This window comes from Trachurus trachurus (genome assembly GCF_905171665.1).
Source record: "Trachurus trachurus genome assembly, chromosome: 12".
Lineage (NCBI taxonomy): Eukaryota > Metazoa > Chordata > Actinopteri > Carangiformes > Carangidae > Trachurus > Trachurus trachurus.
In genome coordinates, this window is record NC_139908.1 from 2,061,439 (window position 1) to 2,085,350 (window position 23,912).

At 42.3% G+C, this 23,912-nt stretch overlaps 1 protein-coding gene across 1 annotated transcript in view; it reads right to left on the reverse strand.

The window, feature by feature from the left end:
• The window catches only part of myo18b (myosin XVIIIB), an 82,279-nt gene that overhangs the window by 41,230 nt on the left and 17,137 nt on the right, over window positions 1–23,912 (reverse strand). Inside the window, exons 8-22 of the mRNA XM_083983603.1 lie at window positions 22,963–23,105; window positions 21,605–21,705; window positions 19,798–19,861; window positions 18,126–18,270; window positions 15,377–15,547; window positions 13,838–13,928; window positions 12,876–13,068; window positions 11,876–11,956; window positions 10,747–10,867; window positions 9,896–10,043; window positions 6,444–6,627; window positions 5,047–5,197; window positions 2,896–3,005; window positions 382–447; window positions 74–202 (exon numbers count right to left, since the gene is read on the reverse strand). Of these exons, the coding sequence (XP_083839729.1) occupies window positions 74–202; window positions 382–447; window positions 2,896–3,005; window positions 5,047–5,197; window positions 6,444–6,627; window positions 9,896–10,043; window positions 10,747–10,867; window positions 11,876–11,956; window positions 12,876–13,068; window positions 13,838–13,928; window positions 15,377–15,547; window positions 18,126–18,270; window positions 19,798–19,861; window positions 21,605–21,705; window positions 22,963–23,105 (1,898 nt within the window). The remainder of the gene's footprint in view (window positions 1–73; window positions 203–381; window positions 448–2,895; window positions 3,006–5,046; window positions 5,198–6,443; window positions 6,628–9,895; window positions 10,044–10,746; window positions 10,868–11,875; window positions 11,957–12,875; window positions 13,069–13,837; window positions 13,929–15,376; window positions 15,548–18,125; window positions 18,271–19,797; window positions 19,862–21,604; window positions 21,706–22,962; window positions 23,106–23,912) is intronic.

Consider the following 23,912-nt stretch of genomic DNA (forward strand, 5'->3'; position numbering starts at 1 on the left):
GGATTATAAATACAGTATTATTGTTTATTATATATTGTTAGAAGCCTGAGTGCTCCTTTAAAGTGCTGCGGACCTTGAGCTTGCGGTACTTCTGTCGGGCCAGGTGACCCATGCAGGAAGCCTGAATGTAAACCAGCCAACCGGTGACCTGCTGGTCTCTCTGCTGCTCCAGGTAACGCAGCACGCCGCGCTTCATGAACACCTGGAGGAGGAGGAGGAGGAGGAGGAGGAGCAGGAGGAGGAAGAGTAGGAGAAGAAGTAGGAGGTAGAAGGAAGAAAGAAGAATGAGGAGGAAGAGGAAGAGGAAGAGGAAGAGGTCACATCAGTCCTGGTTCATTCATGCAAATCCGTCTGATTGGAGCAGAGCCAACATGGCCTCACCCTGCTGGCGCCCACGACGATGCTCCTTCGATCTAGATCCAGTTCAGCCAGAAGCTCCTCCACCGCCTGGAAACACACACACACAGACACACACATGGAGGGAAACAACGTATTGATTCTGGAGCTGAACATCACACACACTGACACACACTAGTTGCGTTTCCATCCACCTTTTTTTATTCGCATTTTCAAAAATTGCGAATAAATACTTGGATGGAAACGCCGGAAATTTGAAAAAAGGCAGTAAATGCTAGGGGTGTCAACAATAATCGAATCGGCAATGCATTGCAATGCGGGACATGCACGATTCAGCATCGATGCGGCAACGTGCCATAATCGATTATGTCACTGTTTATTTTCTGGCCTCAAATAAAGTTGTGAAGTTTCAATTACCTCCGGGGGCGTTTCTGGAGCAACGACATGCGCAGCCTGTAGCTACATGCTAAGCAGCAGCACCAGCAGTAGCAGTGTTGCCGCTGGCTTTCTTTTTCCTTTTTTTTTTTTTTCACCCACGGTCGGGTTGAGAATTAATTAATTAACGCTCGTGAGTCCGGCCGTGTTGGGTCCGAGATTCAACAAGCCGGTCGGGTTTTACCGTTACTACAGGAAGTATGCCCGTTATCACCAATAAACACAGTAGAGGAGGGTGAGTGACTGAGCTCAGGCTGGGGGGGGGGGGGGGGGGGTCTCTGATGCAGAGAGAGAGAGACCTGCCGTGCCGTGTAAAAACAACCACAACAGAAAGTGTCACGACTTCCTGTATCTGGCCCTTCAAAATAAAAGCCCCATAGTCTTTCATATAGTTAAAGCAGAAGTGAGTGATATATTTGTGTTAATATAAGTCTTAAATAGTTATATCTTCCGACAGCAATCACTTACATAGAGTGTTTGGACTGAAACACGGGTCTGTCAGTCACTCTGCTCTGCTCTGAGCCGAAGAGAAAACATTTATCGTATCCTACAGTTTTTATCCAATGAGGAGAGAGAACGGCATGCAGGGCTGTGTGTGCAGCCAAGGGACACCGTGAATGTGGTGACGTAGCGACCAGGACTGTTATGGTGCGTTCAAGGAAACTCGTATTTTTCCGACCGTGAAGTGGTACCAGTTCGATCTGGTACGAGTTCACCGGTCGGAAGTTACGAGTGGCCGTTATAGTGACTTTCACCGGTAAAACAGGTCGGAAAAACACGAGTGGGTTGCCTGGAACGCTACAAAGTCGTAAGTTGTGACTTGAAGCTGTAATTTACGATTTCAAAAGCCTGCCTGGAACGCAGCATTAGCGAAAACGACCGGACCACTCACTTCTGCTTTAAGTCATATTGATTTTGAGTTAATATTGACAAGACACGGCTCCAAAGGTTTGTTTGTTTTTTCCTGCGACCAATCGACCAATGAAATTTTGGTCGGCTAATTTTTTGGGGGCAGCCCTAGAAGTGATTTATGTTTTCTTTTTCAGGTTAGAAAATCCCATATCCAATACCTGTACCATTCTATTTTATTTTATGACATTTATGTCAAAGATACAGGAGAGTGATAATACATAGCAGCCGATAAAATCTGTTGTTCAATATTTCATGACTGATGAAAAATTTGCCGTGTTGTGTGCAGTAGAATTTTGATGCATTGCAATGCATCGTAGAATCGAATCGAATCGAATCGTTACCTGCTGAATCGTAATCGAATCGAATCGTGAGGGCAGTGCCAATGCACACCCCTAGTAAATGCGCATAAAAGTTTTTACGCTTTGGGGGGGGGGGATTTGTCAGCGTATCGATAAAAGGAAAATGCAACTTTTTGTTATGGTAACTGGTTTTTTGCGAATTGAGCCAGAGTTTGTGGGTGAAATGCTGCTGGAGGACGACTTCCCAAAAGTCCTTCACCCGCCGACGTTCAAACAAATGGAGACCGGGGGCGGGGGCGGCGGCGGCGGCCGTAACATCTGACCGGGGGGGGGGGGGGGGGGGATCGATCATAGTGGAAATAATGAAAGTAATGGCAAACAAACGCTGCATATCTCCAAAATCAGGCAGGTTTCCAGGATGCCAAGTCACCTACTCATCGTACTGTAACAAGTGCTGATGAGAACCGGTGTCAAAAAGGAAAAAAGGAAGAAAAAAAAAACAATCGATCACGGCCTTCATGATCGATTACCATGGCAACGAATGAAGCTTCGAAGCTTCGATTTTTTTGGGTCAGACGGACCTAATGAAAACCTGCGGCTTATATTCAAATGCGGCCTATATACTGTATGTATTTTCTTTTAAAATTTAGCTGGTGCGGATTACATACAGGTGCGTCTAGTCCGGAAAGTAAGTAAATTGTCCATGATGTTGAGTGTCAGCTGTTGTCATGGATACATTCACGCTCTCTTATGATGTAATCTCACGGCGCACTCCTCCTCCACTCCCAATAATCGCAAAACAATAACGAATGGAAAACGGGCATAAATTCGCATTTGCTTTTTGCACCTTTTCACAAAATCTGCTCTTAAATTCGGAAACCCAGTTACTGACCTTCCTCTCGTCGTGGCTGACGAACATGGAGGCGTAACGCTTCATGATGGGAGGAGACAAAGCCTGGAAGTGACACCTGAAATCACTCAGAGTCATGTGCTCCGGAAAACCTGAGGAGGAGGAGCAGGAGGAGGGGGGGGGGAGCAGGAGGAGGGAGGAGGGGAAGAGAGCGGAGGGGGAGGAGGAGGAAAAGGAGGAGAGAGGAGGAGGAGGAGAGAGGAGAGGGGGGGAGAGGAGGAGAGAGGAGGAGGAGGAGAGAGGAGAGGGGGGGAGAGGAGGAGAGAGGAGGAGGAAGAGGAGAGAGGAGGAGGAGGAAGAGGAGGAGGGGGGGGCAGGAGAGGAGGAGGAGGAGGAGGAGGAAGAGGAGGAGGAGGAGAGAAGAGGAGGAGGAGGAAGAGAGAGGAGGAGGAGGAGGAGAGAGGAGGAGGACAGAGGAGGGGGAGGGGAGAGGAAGAGGAGGGGTAGAGGAAGAGGAGGAGGAGGAAGAGAGAGGAGGAGGAGGAGAAGGAAGAAGAGAGAGGAAGAGGAGGAGGAGGAGGAGAGAGAGGAGGGAAGAGGAAAAGGAGGAGAGAGGAAGGAGGAGAGAGGAAGAGGAGAAGGAGGAAAAGGAGGAGAGAGGAAGAGGAAGAGGAGGAGGAGTAGAGGAGGGGGGAGCAGGAGGGGGGGGGAGAAAGATGATGAGAAAGAGGAGGAGAGAGGAGGAAGAAGAGGAGGAGGAGGGGGAGGAGAGAGGACAAAGATGATGAGGAAGAGGAGGAGAAGGAGGAGAGAGGAAGAGGAGGAGGATGAGGAGAAGGAGGAAGAGAAGGAAGAAGAGAGAGGAAGAGAAGGAGGAAGAGGAAAAGGAGGAGAGAGGAAGAGAAAGAGGAGAAGGAGGAAGAGAGAAGAGGAGGAGGAGAGAGGAGGTGGAGGAGGAGAGGAGAGAGTAGGAGGAGGAAGAAGAGGAAGAGGAGGAAGAGAGGAAGAGAAAGAGGAGAAGGATGAGGATGAGGAGAGACGAAAAGGAGAAGAGAGGAGGAGGAAGAGGAGAGTGACAGGAAGTTCAATCCAAACAGTCAAATAAAGTTGGTAAAAACTGGGCCACACAAATATCTTGTATTTGTTTCTGAATGCCTTTAAACTCATTACTGCAAATTATTAGTGTAGGAATTTGTATTCATGTTTGACAAACTAAATAAATAATGATTAAATATGATAAAATGTGTTATATGGCGTAATAAAACCTAAAATTGAAGACAAATATATCCTCATGTTTGTGTAAAACCACATGATAAAGAAAGTCTGGGACGCGTCCTGGAGAAAATATTATATTTGGCCTCCTCCCTTCAGTCAACACTTCTCAATCTGAAGAGAACAACAAAAATATTTATAAGATTTATTATTATTTCACTTTTCTTCCAGGATTTTTTTTTTTTTTAATCTGTGAAAACAAATATTTTTAAGGGAGGAGGTTTAATAAAATTCAGAGAGCAGATGACAAAACACTGTGTTTGTTCATATTCCTGTGTGTGAAACTTCAAAATAAAACTTTATTAAACCCACAGAGACAGACAGACAGTGTGAGTGTTAAAGCTGCAGGACGGAGTGATGTCATTAACACTGCAAACACTCAAAATCTTTCCAAGAATATTTGTCTTATTTCTTGTCAAAATGTCTCATTTCTAGTCAAAACTAATCTCTTTTCACTTAAAATAAGACTCATCACCTAAAAATTAACTTGTTTTGAAATAATTTACACTTGTTTCAAACTAATTTTCACTTGAAATAAGTAGAAAAATCTGCCAGTGAAAGCAAGTTTATTGTGCTTGTAATAAGGAAGAAAAACTTGCTCCACTATCAGATTATTTTAAGTGAAAATCTGCTTGAAAGAAGGAAAAAGTGTCTAAAAACAAGCAAGTTTTTTAATGTGATGAGTCTTATTTTAAGTAGAATGAGATTTGTTTTTACTAGAAATGACATTTTGACTAGAAATAGGACAAATATTCTTGGTAAGATTTTGAGTTTTTGCAGTGAAGTGAAACTAAACCAGGAACATGAATTATTAAATGAGGCACAAACTGTTTTTCTCTACGACGCCTCTGAGACTCACATGCTTTAACGTGTTGTATTGATTATTGTTTATTGATTATTGATTAGCCTGGTCCTGCTGACCTGTGCGGTAGAGCTGCAGCGCCGACAGGATTTGGGTCGAGTGCAGCTGGACCCTCAGCGCCGGGACGTCGAAGCCGCCGCCGTCCATCGTGGCGTTCACACACTGCAGGAAGACGGGCCGGGCTCGACGAATCAGGTTCACCAGAGCGTCCTGCAGCGGAGATCAGATCAACTCATCAAATACACAATCCAACAACTCCACAACGCTCTGGTGGACAAGTTGTGAGCTGCACATTCACCACGCTATGAGATAATAACACAACGTTACCACACAGAGTTGTTGTAGAGGGAAATTCATGCAAAACCACTGATGCACGTTGCCTTCAGGGACAGTTTTTCATCAAGCAGTCTCTGAATTCCCTCTAAAACAACTCTGTGTGGTAACGTCTGAGAAGTTTATTTACTTCAACAAGCCGACATGTTTGTAAAACCAGATCTAATTCAAAGTCTGGCGGAGTCGAGACCCAAGTTGACGCTCGGTGTGTTCAGGTGCAGTGGGAAGCTCCCGTTTGTGTCATGAACACAGGAATATCAACTCTGGACTTCCTTGAAGTAAATAAACTTCTGGCTGCATGTTTGAGTCTCCATCTGACGTTGTCTGTGGCTTTGAGGGATGGAAACAGCCTAAGCAGCAGAACTTCAATCCGCTCCCATTCATCGCTGCCGTGGCGATGCGGAGACAGACACAACTACCGCAAAACAGGAGACATTAAACTGAAAATCTTCAGATTCCTTCTTTTAGACCTAAAATGATAGGAAAATACAGCCCCGGGTTTAATTTGCCCAGAATTGTCCTTTAATGTGCACAACAAATAAAGTTTGGATTGGATGGATCCAGATTAAAACAATCTAATCTAATCTAATCTGATCTGGGACCTGGGATAAAAGTAAAGATGGATCACATGATCCTGGATAACAAAACAAGGGAATTGAAAATCCGGATCATTTTAATCCAGATTAAAGTTTTTAATCAAACTAGAAAAGGTTTAAAAATCAGGTTCAGAATATAAACAGATAAATTGAGTTAGTTAAAGTTGTTTATTTAACCACTTTTGGATTTAAATTAAATCAAATTTTAACTGCTGGGATCAGAATAATCCTGATGTTTTTGGATCAAAGTTTTCCTGATTCTACTAAAAAAGTTTTGAACAACACAAATTGAGGGTTTGTATGCCTTTTAATTGATTTTATTTGTTTTTATATGTAATTTACGCCTTATGTACAGTACAGTAAGGTGTTTTGTCTTTATTTCTGATGCTTTTATTTATTATTCTGTGCAGCATTTCGGTCGACTGTGGATGCTTTAATGTGCACAACAAATAAAGTTTGGATTGGATTGATCCAGATTAAAACCCAGGTGAAACAGATGTGACCAGATGTGTCCAGGTGTGACTTACAGCCTGCAGCTTGACGGCGATGCACTGCGAGTGTCTGCGAACGGCCGCCATGCCGCCGCTGAAGGTTTTCCTGATGGTGCCGTTCCTCTGCAGCGAGCGCTGGCTGCTGCCCTCCAGACCCCCGAGGCCTCGGCACAGCGGGGGCAGAGAGACCCTGGGGGTGAACATGGCCTTCACCGCACCGCTGCAGGGGAGGGAACACACGGAGAGTAATCAGAGTAATCAGATTACAACTGTAGCATCTGCAGGGTGAAGATCTGAACATTCAGAATCATACCAGTGCAGAAAAGCGTGAATAAATAAAAACATTTACAGCTTTCCGAGCGGCTTCTGCTCAGATGCAGTTTCACAACTTTCCAAACACTTTGCAGATAATTATCTCAAGTGTCGAGTGAAAATAAACATCCACTAATCTGATTTTTAAATTAGGAGAAGGAAAGAAAAGCTGCAGGAGGAACGTCATTTTTCCGCATAATTTATCTTTGTGTATTTTACCTTGTTCAGTTCATACGAGCTGTATTTTCATACCCATCCACACTGTATTATCTCTGATTAAACAATAGTTAAATTACGTTTTTTTTCTCTATTTAAATCATTTTGTACATAACATAACATATTTTTGTTTTATATTTTTGCTTTATATATATATTTTTATTAAATTTATCTGGTGAAGATGTCTGTGTTTCTATGGCAACGGCACAAACAGCTGATGCTGACAGCAAATATAAGACGATGTGTGATGGAGTCAGTTTGGACAAACAGCAGCTGAACGAAGCTGTAGTTCACCTTGAAACCATAGAAACAATGACCTCGCCTCACATCCCATAATGCACTGAGGGAACCAAAGCATACTATGTGGGGCTGCAAAACTATGGAACAGTCTAAATTATGAATTAAAGTACAAAAACATAACTCTGGAGAGGAACAGGGAAGATGGTGTTCAAACTACTTACTTTTTTTAAATTTATCTTTATTAATATAATAATATCTTTATTTTATTTTCTCTTTTTTTCTAACAGTGGAATAAAGGGAATTAATGAAGTGGGACAAGTAATTGATCTATTTATGATTGTGGAACTGGGGTAGGATTCAATAAGCGTCTTAAGCTTCTTCTCACTCCTTTTTGAATATGTATGACTCTGCTTTTGTGTTTTTGTTGTTGTTGTTACTTCAGCTTGTTCAAGTTATTTATGCATCAAGGAACAAACTGAAATTGTGCCTTATTTTGTTCGAAATAAATATATTGTGAAAGAGGCCACCGCTCATCCGTAGGCAAAATACTTCGAAGAGGAGCTGGAGCTGAACTTTGAAACTTAGAAACAACTAAATATCTATTTATTTCCAGCTTTGGGTCATTGTGACCTCCTTCAGGCCACAATGACCGAAAGCTGGAAATAAATAGATATAAGCACAGTGTGGTTTTTGAGTGTGCAGTTGCTGTTTTGTTGCTTTTGAAATAAATAAAAAAAAAGATTCACACAGACAGACAAACAGACAGACGTGTCCACAGAGTTTTGGTCGCTTTGTTTTGGTTAAAATATGAATCTACCGACCCAGTTTGACCTCAGGGGGAGCTGCATTTTAAACAAACCAAAAGCAAGGACTAGGGATGTCACGATTATAGATTTTCTTGGTACGATTATTGTCAGAGAAATAATCACGGTATTACGATTATCACGATTATTATGCATTAATTAATTTCCCAACAATATGTACGTGTAAAATCAAATATATATAAGTATCTATTAATAAAGGACCAATTATATTCCTCAGGGGAATTAATTGTCATCTTTACCAAATGTTTAAAGGGAAAAGCGAAGTGTTTCCACACTACATTCATGAGCCTCTGCGCGCACCGTAAAATTCTTTTGACCGGCGCAAGACGGACTCATGTTTTCATTCATCAAGAATTAAAGTCAGAGGTTCAAAGACGATCACATACCGTCGTAGTTCCGACCATAAACGGAGATTCAGCTGCGTTATTCTCATGACTCGTTGCGAAACCGAAAGTAAAAAACGCTGGTCGGCTCGACCAGCATCTCCGCCACCACTAATAATAACAAAATAACCATAGAGACAGAACGATATATTTATCGAAAATGGGCCCATTAACAAGTGTGGGTAGCGGAGATTCATCCACATTAACGTGAGACTTTTTTATAACCGAATATAAACTCCTCGTTGTCCCTTTAAGTTTATTTTAATCGTTTTTTAATTGTTTTTTTTAATTGCAAATGACATGCAAACTTTTAAATTCGTACCGATTCGATGTTACATTAGGTAAATGGACCAGTTTCTGTGCATTTACCTTTACTTTGGCGCCACATTTGTCAAGATGGTTTCGACATAATCTTTTTTGTGAAAGTGAGGGTATTTAGGAATCTTTGTGATAAATTAATTGTGCCGTTTAATGCCGCGATTAATTGTGAAAGCAAGTAATCGTGACATCCCTAGCAAGGACAAATACTAAAGCCAAATGCATTTCTGTTATTGGAGTAAAATTATGGAATAGCCTTGACAATGAATTAAAATCATGTACAACTATTACCCAATTTAAAAGGATGTTTCAAATCAATGTATTGGATAAATATTTAAAGCAGAAGTAAGCGATATTTTTGTGTTAATATAAGTCTTAAATAGTTGTATCTTCCGACAGCAATCACTTCTATAGAGTGTTTGGTCTGAAACACAGGTCTGTCAGTCCCTCTGCTCTGCTCTGAGCCCAGGAGAAAACTTTCCTTGTATCCTACAACCTTTATCCAATGAGGAGAGAGAACGGCATAAAGGGGCAGTCCTCTCTGTGTGTGCAGCCAAGGGATGCGCCTGAATGTGGTGACGTAGGGACGAGGACTGTTATGGTGCGTTCAAGGCAACTCGTAACTCGTGTTTTTCCGACCGTGAAGTGGTACCAGTTCGATCTGGTACGAGTTCACGGGTCAGAAGTTACGAGTGGCCGTTATAGTGACTTTCACAGGTAAAACAGGTCGGAGAAACACGAGTGGGTTGCCTGGAGCGCTACAAAGTCGTAAGTTGTGACTTGAAGCTGTAATTTACGGTTTCAAAAGCCTGCCTGGAACGCAGCATTAGCCAAAACCACCGGATCGCTTACTTCTGCTTTAACACTAGGATAAAGTAAGTTAATTATTATTACTAAATGGTGGTTCTGCTTGTTTTGTTTTGATACTATTCACTTTACTTACTCTTCTCTTCCAGTGTAATCTTCCTACAAATTTTGTTTTGTTTTGTTATTTGTTATAATGTTTCTTCCTGTAAACAGGGTATAGGCATTATTAAGCTGCTTCTGCCGTCGCCCTTTCGCCAATATTGATCATGAAATTTTGACTTGTTTGTTCGTTGTCGTCGATGTGTGGTGGCATCGTGCCTCCAGGCCTCAACACACACACACACACACACACTGTGACTCACACTGTGACTCACACACACACACTCACATGGTGGAGTTCTGCAGCAGACAGATGGCGTTGAGAGCAGACGGGTTGTTCTGGATCAGACCGAACCAGCCAGTCAGGTCGTAGCGGACGGGGTCGCAGCCCATCAGGTGGTTCACCTCGCACTGCAGCGGCTGCTCGCACTGACGCACTGCAGGGACACGCACACACACACACACACACACACGCCATGTGTTTAAGGGGGTTGTTCACCCAAAATTGAAATTGCACTCATTATCTCCTACTCCTCCTCATGTGGACTAAGGGCTGGGAGAAGTTTCAGAGTCCTCCGTGGCTTCTCTGAGTTACAGGGGGTCTCGGCGTAGCAGTGCATGTCCATATAACGGTTGCAAATGGATACCAACTGTCTTCGTAACAAAAAGACACACCAAAAAACATCCAGATACCTCCATGCTGCTCGTATGTAATGTCCCTCTGGTATTGAAGCCCCGAAAAGCTTCTCGAAGCTCCTATTCCCGGTTCAAGAGGAGCTTCGAGAAGCTTCCGCTACAAACAAGCTTGAAATATAGACAATTTCTCATGTCGGGGGCTTCAATACAAGAGGGACATTACATACGAGCAGCATGGAGGTATCTGGATGTTTTTTGGTGTGTCTTTTTGTTACGAAGACAGTTGGTATCCATTTGCAACCGTTATATGGACATGCACTGCTACGCCGAGACCCCCTGTAACTCAGAGAAGCCACGGAGGACTCTGAAACTTCTCCCAGCCCTTAGTCCACATGAGGGGGAGGAGATAATGAGTGAAATTGTCAATTTTGGGTGAACTATCCCTTTAATAGAGCTCACACACACACACAGAGACAGTGTTTGTGTGTGTGTGCAGCTCTGTACCGGCGCTGCTGTAGTACTGGCAGACTCTCCCCAGGGCGCTGTTCTCGGTGGCGGCCGGTGTCACCATCTCCTCATCCAGAACCCACAGCAGACCTCTGGGGTCTCCATCTGCCGCCCGCACCTGCAACACACACACACACACACACACACACACACACACACACACACACACACACACACACACACACACACACACACACACACACACACACACACACACACACACACACACACACGGTGCAGGATTACCACAAAAGAGAAACACTGTTGTCAAGTTTAAATTGAACTAAAACTTTGGGAACTCGTGGCTGCGTCAAAAAGTGAGAGGAAAGAAAAAGAGAGATTTATATTTTCACCCCCTCATCCATCTATTGTGAGGAGGAATCAAGTTTCAAGTTCATTTATTTAAAGGGATAGTTCAACATTTTTGCAAATTGGCCCCATCACCATAATCCCTATAGTCATAGCAGTAGGTTCGTTACCTTTAATTGTCGGTGCAAGATGTTTTTAGAACGGCGGAGCAGAGCCGTGAGCTGCTCAGAGCTACGCTACGGAGGCTCATTATGGGATTTCTTGGTTTCCCTCATCATCAAACTCATCAAATACACAATCCAACAACTCTACAATGCTCTGGTGGACAAGTTGTGAGCTGCACATTCACCACACTATGAGATAATAACACAACGTTACCACACAGAGTTGTTTTAGAGGGAAATTCATGCAAAACCGCTGATGCACGTTGCCTTCAGGGACAGTTTTTTCTTTGCAGAATACAGTATAAAGAGCTAGATTGTGGGCCAGAAGTGCCTGTATAAGGTGCTAAATTATGTAGGCTACCGCTGTATTCTACTGCAGGATGCCCGGCCGTAATAAAATGCAAGATTATACAGTAAAGTGCTGATTCGTATTGCAGGGTAATAAAGTGCTTATAAGTGCAAGAATCTACTGCAGAATGCCCATAGTAAAGTAGTAAGGAAATAGCTGATAGGCAGAGTTAACTGTCAATAAACCCTCTTCCCCTGGTGTCACAGTTTTCACCTCCTGAAAACGATGTTTCCCTCTGGACGAAACGCAGAAACGATAAAAAACGTACGCGGATTCATTAAATCCGTATCTGTGAGTCTCTTACCTGTGGCGGCGGCTGGTCGAGGGCAGACACCACCTCGGCCGGGCTGCTCTCTGGACACTCAAACTCCACGGGAACCTTCTCCTGGAACACACACACACACACACACACACACACACAGTTATAACTCTGTGGTATTCATAAAAAACAAGTGTAGGGTATACGGAAGCAAAATAATTTTTAAAAATTCTGTTTTTTCAGGGTAATTTATTTTTTGTTTTTTTTTCCATCCTGTTTTTCAGAATATTTTTTTCTGACTTTTTTTTAAATGCATGTCTTTATTAATTTTTTGTTTGCAAATTACAGCAAATCAAACAACAAGGCATTATTACAGACAACAAAGCAAATTTCTCCCTATTCTCCCTCCCATCCCCTCTTCCCCTCTTTTTTTCTGACTTAACGAGATTTCAAAATCCCATGAGAAGCTCCCACCTGCAAGTAACGCAAGGACTGATTTCAAAATAAAGGTGCTACACCAGACTGCTCTGATATTTTCTGTAATAACAGGTCGTCTCCTCTCAATACCAATCTGAATTTACAGGGAACACAGTGACAATAAGAAACAATAGTGGGATTTTCCCTCGAAAATCTACATGACCTTGCAAACTATGCAACTGAATCCGTTTTGGAAGGTGACCTTTATTTTGAAATCAGTCCTTACACGCTCATAGTATAAACATGTAGCACAAAACAATGCAGGGAGAGCTCGACTGTATTTTTTGAAGTGTAGCATATCTCATGGATCTAAGAACTAATAGATGCACGATGAAGTGGAGGCTTCATCACAGAAAAAAAAATAGTCAGAAAAACAGAAAAAAAAGTCAGAAAAACAGAAAAATAAAATTAAAACTAACCAACATGAGAAATAAAAAACAGTATTAACCTCTGGATGGGTGTGTGTGTAGTTACCTGTGTGTAACTCTCCAGTGTGTGTTTGAAGGTGTGTGTGTAGTTACCTGTGTGTACCTCTCCAGTGTGTGTTTGAAGGTGTGTGTGTAGTTACCTGTGTGTACCTCTCCAGAGTGTGTTTGAAGGTGTGTGTGTGGTAGTGCTCCAGCAGCCGCTCCTGCAGGTAGTTGTGGCAGAGCTCCGACCAACCGGCCGCTCGCTCCTCCGACGAGTGTCTGGGGTTCCTGAGGCCCGGAGAGTCCACCACCATGACCGAGGCCAAGGTCAGCTGCTGCCCACTCAGAGCCCTGAGAAACACCACATCATCATCAGCTGCTGCTGCACGGACACTAGGGCTGGGACGATTCTTCTACGATTTTTTGGATGGCGATTCGATTTAAATTGCGATTCTACGATATTGCCGATTCTCTCGATTTTTAGTCTTTAGCATCTTTAACATTTATCTGCACACAAATACTGTAGGAGCCTATAAATTAACATACTCCATTATAAAGTGAACTTAAACCCTTTTCAAAACCTGGACTCTCTGTATGTAAAAAAGAAGAATATTTGTCTTATTTCTTGTCAAAATGTCTAATTTCAAGTCAAAACTAATCTCTTTGCACTTAAAAATAAGACTCATCGCCTAAAAATTAACTTGTTTTTAGATCATTTTCACTTGAAATAAGTAGAAAAATCTGCCAGTGAAAGGAAGTTTTTTGTGCTTGTAATAAGAAAGAAAAACTTGCTCCACTATCAGATTTTTCTACTTATTTCAAGTGAAAATCTGCTTGAAAGAAGTAAAAAGTGTCTAAAAACAAGCTGCTTTTAATGTGATGAGTCTTATTTTAAGTATAATATGATTGTTTTGAATAGAAATAAGACAAATATTCTTGGTAAGATGTTGAGTTTTTGCAGTGTTGGACAATATTTCAAAAAAATAAAAAAAATAAAAATCGATTTTAGAAAAAAAAAATCGATTTAAAAATCGCCAAAAAGGATATCGCGATATTTATGTGAATCGATTTTTTTCTCCCACCCCTAACGGACACTCTGTGTGTGTGTTAGTGTGTGTACCTGTTGATGAGTGAGACGATGGCAGAAAAGAGTTCTTCATAAAGTCCTGCAGCCATTCCTTCAACACACTGAACAGCCGTCAACCTGGGACCTGCAGACACAAAGAAGATTATAGATTAGTGTCTTTTATTTTGAAGGGCAGGTGGTGAGGGGGGCGGGGCTTTGTTGTGACATCACTGGCTGTGTGCATTTCTCTGTGGACTGAGGCTTTGATACTTTCACAGTATTAATATAGAAACTAGAGCTGCTTTATAATCACACTACACATGGACATCTACCATTATACTGTATGGAGCTTTAACACAAACATCTACCTTTATACTGTATGGAGCTTTAACACAAACATCTACCTTTATACTGTATGGAGCTTTAACACAAACATCTACCTTTATACTGTATGGAGCTTTAACACAAACATCTACCTTTATACTGTATGGAGCTTTAATACAAACATCTACCTTTATACTGTATGGAGCTTTAACACAAACATCTACCTTTATACTGTATGGAGCTTTAACACAAACATCTACCTTTATACTGTATGGAGCTTTAATACAAACATCTACCTTTATACTGTATGGAGCTTTAACACAAACATCTACCTTTATACTGTATGGAGCTTTAACACAAACATCTACCTTTATACTGTATGGAGCTTTAATACAAACATCTACCTTTATACTGTATGGAGCTTTAACACAAACATCTACCTTTATTTTGAAGGAGCTTTAACACAAACATCTACCTTTATACTGAAGGAGCTTTAACACAAACATCTACCTTTATACTGAAGGAGCTTTAACACAAACATCTACCTTTATTTTGAAGGAGCTTTAACACAAACATCTACCTTTATACTGTATGGAGCTTTAACACAAACATCTACCTTTATACTGTATGGAGCTTTAACACAAACATCTACCTTTATACTGTATGGAGCTTTAACACAAACATCTACCTTTATACTGTATGGAGCTTTAACACAAACATCTACCTTTATACTGTATGGAGCTTTAACACAAACATCTACCTTTATACTGTATGGAGCTTTAACACAAACATCTACCTTTATACTGTATGGAGCTTTAACACAAACATCTACCTTTATACTGTATGGAGCTTTAACACAAACATCTACCTTTATTTTGAAGGAGCTTTAATACAAACATCTACCTTTATTTTGAAGGAGCTTTAACAGAAACATCTACCTTTATTTTGAAGGAGCTTTAACACAAACATCTACCTTTATTTTGAAGGAGTTTCAAGCTGATTCCAGTATTTTTAGCATTAGTATATTTTAATTAAATGCGTTTAAGTGCCTCAGCGTGTGTCTGATCTGTTTAACTTCACCCACAGAGTCTCTCTCAAGTGTATCCTGGTTATTCCTGCTTTGGCCTCCCACCAGCAACACCTAGTGTGTCTCTCTCTGTGTGTGTGTGTGTGTGTGTGTGTGTGTGTGTGTGTGTGTGTGTGTGTGTGTGTGTGTGTGTGTGTGTGTGTGTGTGTGTGTGTGTGTGTGTCTGTGTGTGTGTGTCTCACCCTCCTCTGCCTCTGCAGCGCCGCTCCTCTCTCTGCTGCCCCCGGTGGCTCGCTGCAGCAGCTGGCGGAGGTGATGTTTGAACACGGCCGTGTGCAGCTCCTCGCCCTCGCAGCCCAACACGCTGCTGGACGCCTGGGCACCGTCGAAGTTCACAAACTGTCTACGGCCCACTGGAGAGGAGGAGGAGGAGGAGGAGGAGGGGGGGGGGGGGGGAGGAGGAGGAGGAGGAGAGGAGGAGGAGGAGGAGGAGAGGAGAAGAGGAGAAGAGGAGGGAAAGGAAGATGGGGAGCAGAGAGGAGGGGAGGAGGAGGAGAAGAGGAGGAGGAAAGGAGGAGAGGAAGAGGAGGAGAAGAGAAGGAGAAAAGGAGGAGGAGGAGAGGAGGGGAGAAGAGGGGGAGGGGGAGGAGGAGGAGAGGAGGAGGAGGAAAGGAGGGGAGAAGAGGAGGAGGAAAGGAGTAGAAGAGAAGGAGGAGGAGGAGAGGAGGGGAGAAGAGGAGGAGGAGGAGGAGAGGAGGAGGAGGAGGAGATGAGAGGAGGAGGAGAGGAGGAGGAGGAGGAGATGAGAGGAGGAGGAGGAGATGAGAGGAGGAGGAGGAGGAGGAGGAGATGAGAGGAGGAGGAGGAGGAGAGGAGGAGGAGAGGAGGAGATGAGAGGAGGAGGAGGAGATGAGAGGAGGAGGAGGAGGAGGAGGAGATGAGAGGAGGAGGAGGAGAGGAGGAGGAGAGGAGGAGATGAGAGGAGGAGGAGGAGGAGATGAGAGGAGGAGGAGGAGGAGATGAGAGGAGGAGGAGGAGATGAGAGGAGGAGGAGAGGAGGAGAGAGGAGGAAGAGGAGGAGAAGAGGAGGAGGAGAGAAAAGGAGGAGGAGGAGGAGAGGAGGAGGAGGGGAGGAGGAGAGGAGGAAGAGGAGAAGAAGAGGAGGAGAGGAAGAGGAGGAGGAGGAGGAGGAGAGGAGGAGAGGAGAGGAGGAGGAGGAGGAGAGAAAAGGAGGAGGAGGAGGAGAGAAAAGGAGGAGAGGAGGAGGAGGGGAGAGGAGAGGAGGAAGAGGAGGAGAAGAGGAGGAGGAGAGAAAGAGGAGGAGAGGAGGAGGAGGGGAGGAGGAGGAGGAAAGGAGGAGGAGAGAAGAGGAGGAGGAAGAGTGGAGGAGAGGAGGAGGAGGAGGAGAGGAGAAGAGGAGGAGAGGAGGAGAAGAAGAGGGGGAGGACAGGAGGAAGAGGAGAGGAGGAGAGGAGGTGTGGAGAGGGGGAAAAAAGAGAAAGATTGGTGTGTGATGTGAGGCGTTGAGTAAAGTGCTGACTCCTCTCAGCAGCAGCAGGTGGTTTGTGTCAGCAGCAGCAGCAGCAGCAGCAGCAGCAGAGACGCGGTTTAAAAACATCAGCAGCTTCACTCTGCTACATCAACACTTCATTTTCTGCTCCATCACACACACACAAGTAAACTGCTTTAACATGAAACACTGAATGTGGCTCCTCTTTCAAAATAAAAGCAGCAGCAGGTAAATTAAATCACACATGTTCATTTAAAAGCTGCAAAATAAACACAGCTCATTTAACTCTTAATTTATGGGGTAATTTATATGAAACATGCCACAATTTATCTTTATTATTGTCTTTTTGTCTTTAATGGACTTTACTTTTCCTGAATTTAAAGCTGCTCCTTTCTTCCTGACCAACTGATTAATCCAGGTGTGTCTGATCATTGTTGTGAGGTCAAACACACCTGGATTAATTAGTTGGTCCAATAATGTAAGACAGGAAATAAAGGAGCTGGCTTATTTCAGGAAGTAGTGGAGCTGTGCATAAAGCCTATTCTGTTAAATTTAAAGTCAGAGCAGCAACATCAATTTCTAAAATATTTTAAACATTTTTCTAATTAATGTGAATGTATGAAATACTATATGAAAAAAGTAAAACACGCAGACACTTCTGGTGAAGTGATTAATGATGATATTAGACAATAACATGAAAATAATAATGGTGAACTGAATCCTTCATTAAATTTTTCATTTGAACCTCAGCAGGAGAAACACAGCTGATGTCATAATGTGCAATTAGAGTAATGATATTATAATCAAAACATCTGAAATGAACTGAAAATTGATATTTCTAATATGAAATGAATGACGAGAAATAATTAAAAAAAAAAGTGTTTTATAGCACATTATTGTTCCAGAGTGGAAAGAAGAAAAAAAAACATATTTAATCTCACCGCTCGTCCCCAAAAATCACTCATTGTTAATAATTCACTGAATACTCAAAGTCAATATACACTATATACATAAACTAAGATAGAATTCATATTAAATAACCAAATAATTCAGTAAAATAAGACTGAAAACACTTGAAAACTTAAATTATAACCTCCCTGTTCTCTCTGGCCCTGAACAACTTCTGAATATTTCTTATTTTGGACTTTAAAAACTTTATTTATGTTGTTTTTTAATAACTTAAACTGTGAGAATAATGAGTTATTGTGATGCTGAAATGATACCAAGTGCTATTAATTATCCATGTTGCTGTTTGTTTGGACAATAGAGAGTGGATATAATGAACCAAATGAGTCATTATATTGATAAATGTGTCTTTTATTAGAGATGCAGCAGCTTTTCTCTTCAGTTCTCTGGTTGTTTTGTTAACAGTGTGTGTGTGTGTGTTTTTTTGTGTAGAGAGAACATTAGTGACACCGTGTGTGAGTGATGAAGATGGTGAAGATGATGATGATGATGAAGGTGAGTCAGTGTGTTGTTACCTCTACAGGCCCCGGCGGCGCCCAGATGGTAAATACCAGCCAGGACGTGCCAGATCGCCTTCTGCTCCGCCGCGGAGAAGCCGAGCGTTTCCATGGCAACCAGCAGCTTGGTGAAGGCGACGGACGCGCGCTGCTTCTCCTCCACCTGACGACACACACACACACACACACACACACACACGGAGAGGGAGGGGGTGAAGAAGGTCTGTGAGAATCAGCCACTTAATCAGAGAAGAACAGCTGAGTCACGGCTTCACTGCGTCGTTTCACCTCTTTAAAGGGATAGTTCAACATTTTGGCTGCAAATTGGCCCATTGCCATAATCCCTATAGTCATAGCAGTAGGTTCGTTACCTTTAATTGTCGGTGCAAGCTGTTTTTAGAACGGCGGAGCAGAGCCGTGAGCTGCTCAGAGCTACGCTACGGAGGCTCATTATGGGATTTCTTGGTTTCCCTCATCAAACTCATCAAATAGTAGGGATGGGAACGACACAGGATTTGGAAAATCGATTGTCAAGGCCCATGTGTCGACTTTTTGTTGAATTGTTGGCCCTTTTTTTTTTAACAGCAGCAGCAGATATGCGTGCATGCTGACAGGCGATGCACGCTCCCGTCACATGTGAAGCAGAATGAGGGTCAAGTAGCTATCCCATTTACAAAAAGTGGATTTGTTTTACTTAAAATATCTTATTTCATTAGGGGAAAAGTGGCACTTTCTGCTGTTTATTTGAATAGGACATATTGAAAGACAAAATGCAATTTACACATGGAAATCCCACAAGCCCCGCCCCTCGACATGCAGACACTATTTTTTTTGTCGAGGGGAGGATGTGTCGAATGTCGGTCGTTTTGTCGACAAAAAGTCCCATCCCTATCAAATACACAATCCAACAACTCCACAACGCTCTGGTGGACAAGTTGTGAGCTGCACATTCACCACGCTATGAGATAATAACACAACGTTACCACACAGAGTTGTTTTAGAGGGAAATTCATGCAAAACCGCTGATGCACGTTGCCTTCAGGGACAGTTTTTCATCAACAGTCTCTGTATTTACCTCTAAAACAACTCTGTGTGGTAACGTTCTGTTATTAAAACATTTGCACTCATGAAACCTGAATATAATGGGATTAATCATGGACTTAAATACACTCATAGATACCAGATTTTGGAGTTTGAGCTCTGGCTGCAGAATGTTCCATGTAGTTGGAGCAGAAAACCTAAAATCTTTCTTCCTCATTTCTGTTTCTGTGACCTCAGAAATAAAATGTAAAATGATTTAATCATCTAGTGTCAAACTGTTGCTGGAATAATCATTATCTCATATTCTTTAAATATTTAATATATCATCAAAACATGTGTGAAGGCCGGACCAAGGACGCACAGCGAGTGAATGTAAATGATTATATTAATATTTATGTATTAAACAACATGATTTGCATTAGTCGTGTTGTTTTATTGTTCTGAACCGAAACACTGAAACTAATTCCTCGAATGTGGAAAAACCAACCTGGCAACAACAACAAACCCGATTCTCACTGTGCTGACTGGCTGGAGGTCTCACACACACACACACACACACACACACACACACACACACACACACACACACACACACACACACACACACACACACACACACACACACACACACACACTGACTGTACTGTACCTTGGTGGGATGAACGATGCCAAACGAGTTGGCCTCGGGGAGCTGGTGCAGCTGCAGTTCTGTCCTAATGAAGAATCAACAACAGGATTTAATCAGCGCTGCCGAGTCACTGTGAAATTATAAATATGTAAAAGTCCAACGACATCAGATCATCAGTGAAAAAAAACATGTTGTACTGCTGCAGAAAATACAGAAAATACTCTGATACTGTTCAAATAAAACATGCAGTGCATTAAAAACCCCTAAAATATACTCAAAGTGTAGATATTAAAGTATTTCCTGGTGTTTAAGTATCACAATAAAGTTATTTCATAGTAAAAGTACTTCCTGTAGTTAAAGTTTCACTGTAAAAGTATTTTTAGTGTGGTTAAAGTATCAAAGTGCAAGTATTTCTTTGAGTTAAAGTATTAAAGGACAATTCCAGGCGAATTCACCTTGGAGGCTGTATGTTCCTAACATTTTAGGTCTAACAGAAGGAATCTGAAGATTGTCAGTGTAATGTCTCCTGTTTTGCGGTAGTTGTGTCTGTCCCCGCGTCGCCACGGCAGCGATGGATGAATGGGAGTGGATTGAAGTTCTGCTGCTTCGGCTGTTTCCATCCCTCAAAGCCACAGACAGCGTCAGATGGAGACTCAAACATGCAGCCAGAAGTTTATTTACTTCAACAAGCCGACATGTTTGTAAAACTAGATCTAATTCAAAGTCTGGCGGAGTCGAGACCCAAGTTGACGCTCGGTGTGTTCAGGTGCAGTGGGAAGCTCCCGTTTGTGTCAGAAACACAGGAATATCAACTCTGGACTTGCTTCAAGTGTACATTTTTTTCCACAGACAGCGTCAGGTGGCGACTCAAACATGCACCCAGAAGTTTATTTACTTCAAGCAAGTCCAGAGTTGATATTCCTGTGTTTATGACACAAACGGGAGCTTCCCACTGCACCTGAACACACCGAGCGTCAACTTGGGTCTCGACTCCGCCAGACTTTGAATTAGATCTAGTTTTACAAACATGTCGGCTTGTTGAAGTAAATAAACTTCTGGGTGCATGTTTGAGTCTCCATCTGACGCTGTCTGTGGCTTTGAGGGATGGAAACAGTCTAAGCAGCAGAACTTCAATCCGCTCCCATTCATCGCTGCCGTGGCGACGCGGGGACAGACACAACTACCGCAAAACAGGAGACATTAAACTGAACATATTCAGATTCCTTCTGTTAGACCTAAAATGTTAGGAACATACAGCCTGAGTTGAATTCGCCTGGAATTGTCCTTTAAGGTAAGGTATTTCCTGGAGTGAAAGTATCACAGTAGAGTCATTTCACAGTAAAAGTATTTCCTGTAGTTAAAGTGTCATAATAAAGGTGTTTCCAGTGGTGACAGTATCATTGTAAAAGTACTTCCTTTAGTTAAAGTTTCACAGTAAAAGTATTTCCTGTAGTAACAGTAACAAAGTATGAGTACTTCCTGGAGTAAAAGTTTCACAATAAAAGCATTTCCTGCAGTAACCACTCACAGTTAAAGTTACTTCCTGTGGTTAAAGAATCACAATAAAGACATTTCCAGTAGTAACAGTGTCGTGGTCATGATTTCACAATAAAACTATTTCCTGTAGTTGAAGTTATCACAATAAATTATTCCTATATCACAGTATTTCCTGTAGTTACAGTGTCTACAGCACTTCCTGCAGTTTTTCAACTCCATGTTATTTATAGAGCATTTTAAAGTCCTGTACATAAATAAGGACAGAAGTAACTAGTTACTCTAGTTACAGTGCAGTAAATGTTCAGTGAGTCTCTTGTGTGTTGGACGTTACCTCATCTCTGTGCTGACTCCAGCCAACATCTGAGAGAAAACCAGGAAGTTACTCTCCCCGGGGGTTTTCTGACAAACTCTCCACTTGTCCAGCATCATGGTCTGATGGAGGAGGAGGAGGAGGAGGAGGAGGAGGAGGAGGAGGAGGAGGAGGAGGAGGAGGAGGGAGAGGAGACGTGACTGAGTTTGTATGACAACATGTTTGACTTTTTGTGTTAAAGGGCCAGTTCAACATTTAGTCAGATACTCCTCTCACCATAATCCCTATAGTCATAGCAGTAGGTTCATCACCTTTAATTATCGGTGCATGTTGTTTTGAGATCGGCGGGGCAGAGACGTGAGCTGCTCAGTGAACACAATGGAGGTGAACAGTACAGGTCAACCTGTCCCTCATCAAACTCATCAAATGCACAATCCAACAACTCCACAACGCTCTGGTGGACAAGTTGTGACCTGCACATTCACCACGCTATGAGATAATCATGTAACATTAGAGATTAGAGAGTTGTTTTAGAGGCAAATGCACAAGTTATTTTAAAGGTTTTTATCCTATTTGTTGTACTAATTATAAGGGATTGTTGTTGATAGTGTATATTGTTGTAGTTTGACTTAATTGTTCGAATATTTTGACTGTCTTGTGATTTAAAGTTGTCTGTTTTTAAAATGACCCAAGGAAGAACAGTCCTCACCAAGTAGTTCCGGCTGCATTTCCCTCTAAAACAATCCAAGTCTGGTAACGTTGTGTTATTATCTCATAGCGTGGTGAATGTGCAGCTCACAACTTGTCCACCAGAGAGTTGTGGAGTTGTTGGAATGTGTATTTGATGAGTTTGATGAGGGACAGGGGACCTGTACCGTTCACCTCCATTGTGTTAACCCTGAGCAACTCACGTCTCTGCCCCGCCGATCTCAAAACAACATGCACCGATAATTAAAGGTGATGAACCTACTGCTGTGACTATAGGGGTTATGGTGAGAGGAGGATCTGACTAAATGTTGAACTGTCCCTTTAATAACCAAATAAATAAGTAAAATGAGACTGAAAACACTTGAAAACTTAAATTATAACCTGCCTTTCTCTCCGTCACTGAACAACTTCTGAATATTTCCAAGTAGTAGTCTATTTTAGGACTAAATAAGCTTTATTTATGTTGTTTAAAACTTAAACTGAGAATATTGAGTTATTAATGTGTTAAAATTAAGTGTTATTAATGATCCATATTGCTGTTTTTGGACAACAAAGAGTGGATATAATGCAAAATATATATATTGATAAATTTTTCCCTTTAAATGTGTGTGTGTGTGTGTGTGTGTGTGTGTGTGTGTGTGTGTGTGTGTGTGTGTGTGTGTGTTTTGTACCTGTAGATGTCCGGCGGCGGCCTGTCCTGCGTGGTTAAAGTCCAACGAGAAGACGGTGGCGAATCGAGACGAGGCGTCGCTGTGCAGCGAGCTGACGCAGCCGAAGGACCGGAGCACGGTGAACATGGCCTGGACGCGCTCCGCTGGACGAGGAGGAGGAGGAGACGAAGAGACAAAGAGACGAAGAGACGACGTCAACATCAACAAACCAACCACAGAATACAAATAGGAAAAATGCCTATAGAGAATGTGAAGTTACGTCACGCTGTGGGACGTTGGGCACCATCTTTGGAGGATCGCGGATGTAAACACTTGCTCGTCTCCCTAAAAAAAGTTCCTCAAAGTCGCTTAAAAGTAATCATGGTGGGACAGTCCTGCTGCCACAGTAGGATATGCACTAATACCAAAAACGAGATGGTTCACGATGTCTTGATAAGTCAGTGGAGGGAGTAAATCTGGTCTTGAATCCAGTCCCTTAACGGCAAAACATAAGTTAGGGATCGACACCGTTAATAAGTTGTAGTTTTTCTGTGTACCGTTGTTTCTCGTTAAATTTGAGTTTATCACGATACGTTCCTCCTTCGTTTCCCTTCCCCTTCTCCATTTCTTTTTTTTCTTTTTGTCCGTCTTCCTCATCTCTTTTTCTTTCTCTTTTACTTTTTTACGTTTTCCCCACTCTCTGTTTACGTTTGCGTTCCTCCAAAGATGGCGCCGACGTCCCACAACGCCAAAGTGGCGTGACGTCAGCTTCACATTCTCTATAGCAGAATGACATTGATGGTTATGACAGCTGTTATGTCATGGTTATGAATACCTATTCAAGTAAAGTGTTACATTTTTGTAGGGAATGCTCCAATAGCTAAAAAGATGTGTAATGGAACATGAACTAACGACTTGTGCAATCCTGCAATAAAGTATAAAAATAAAAAATAAAAATAAAAAAACACAGA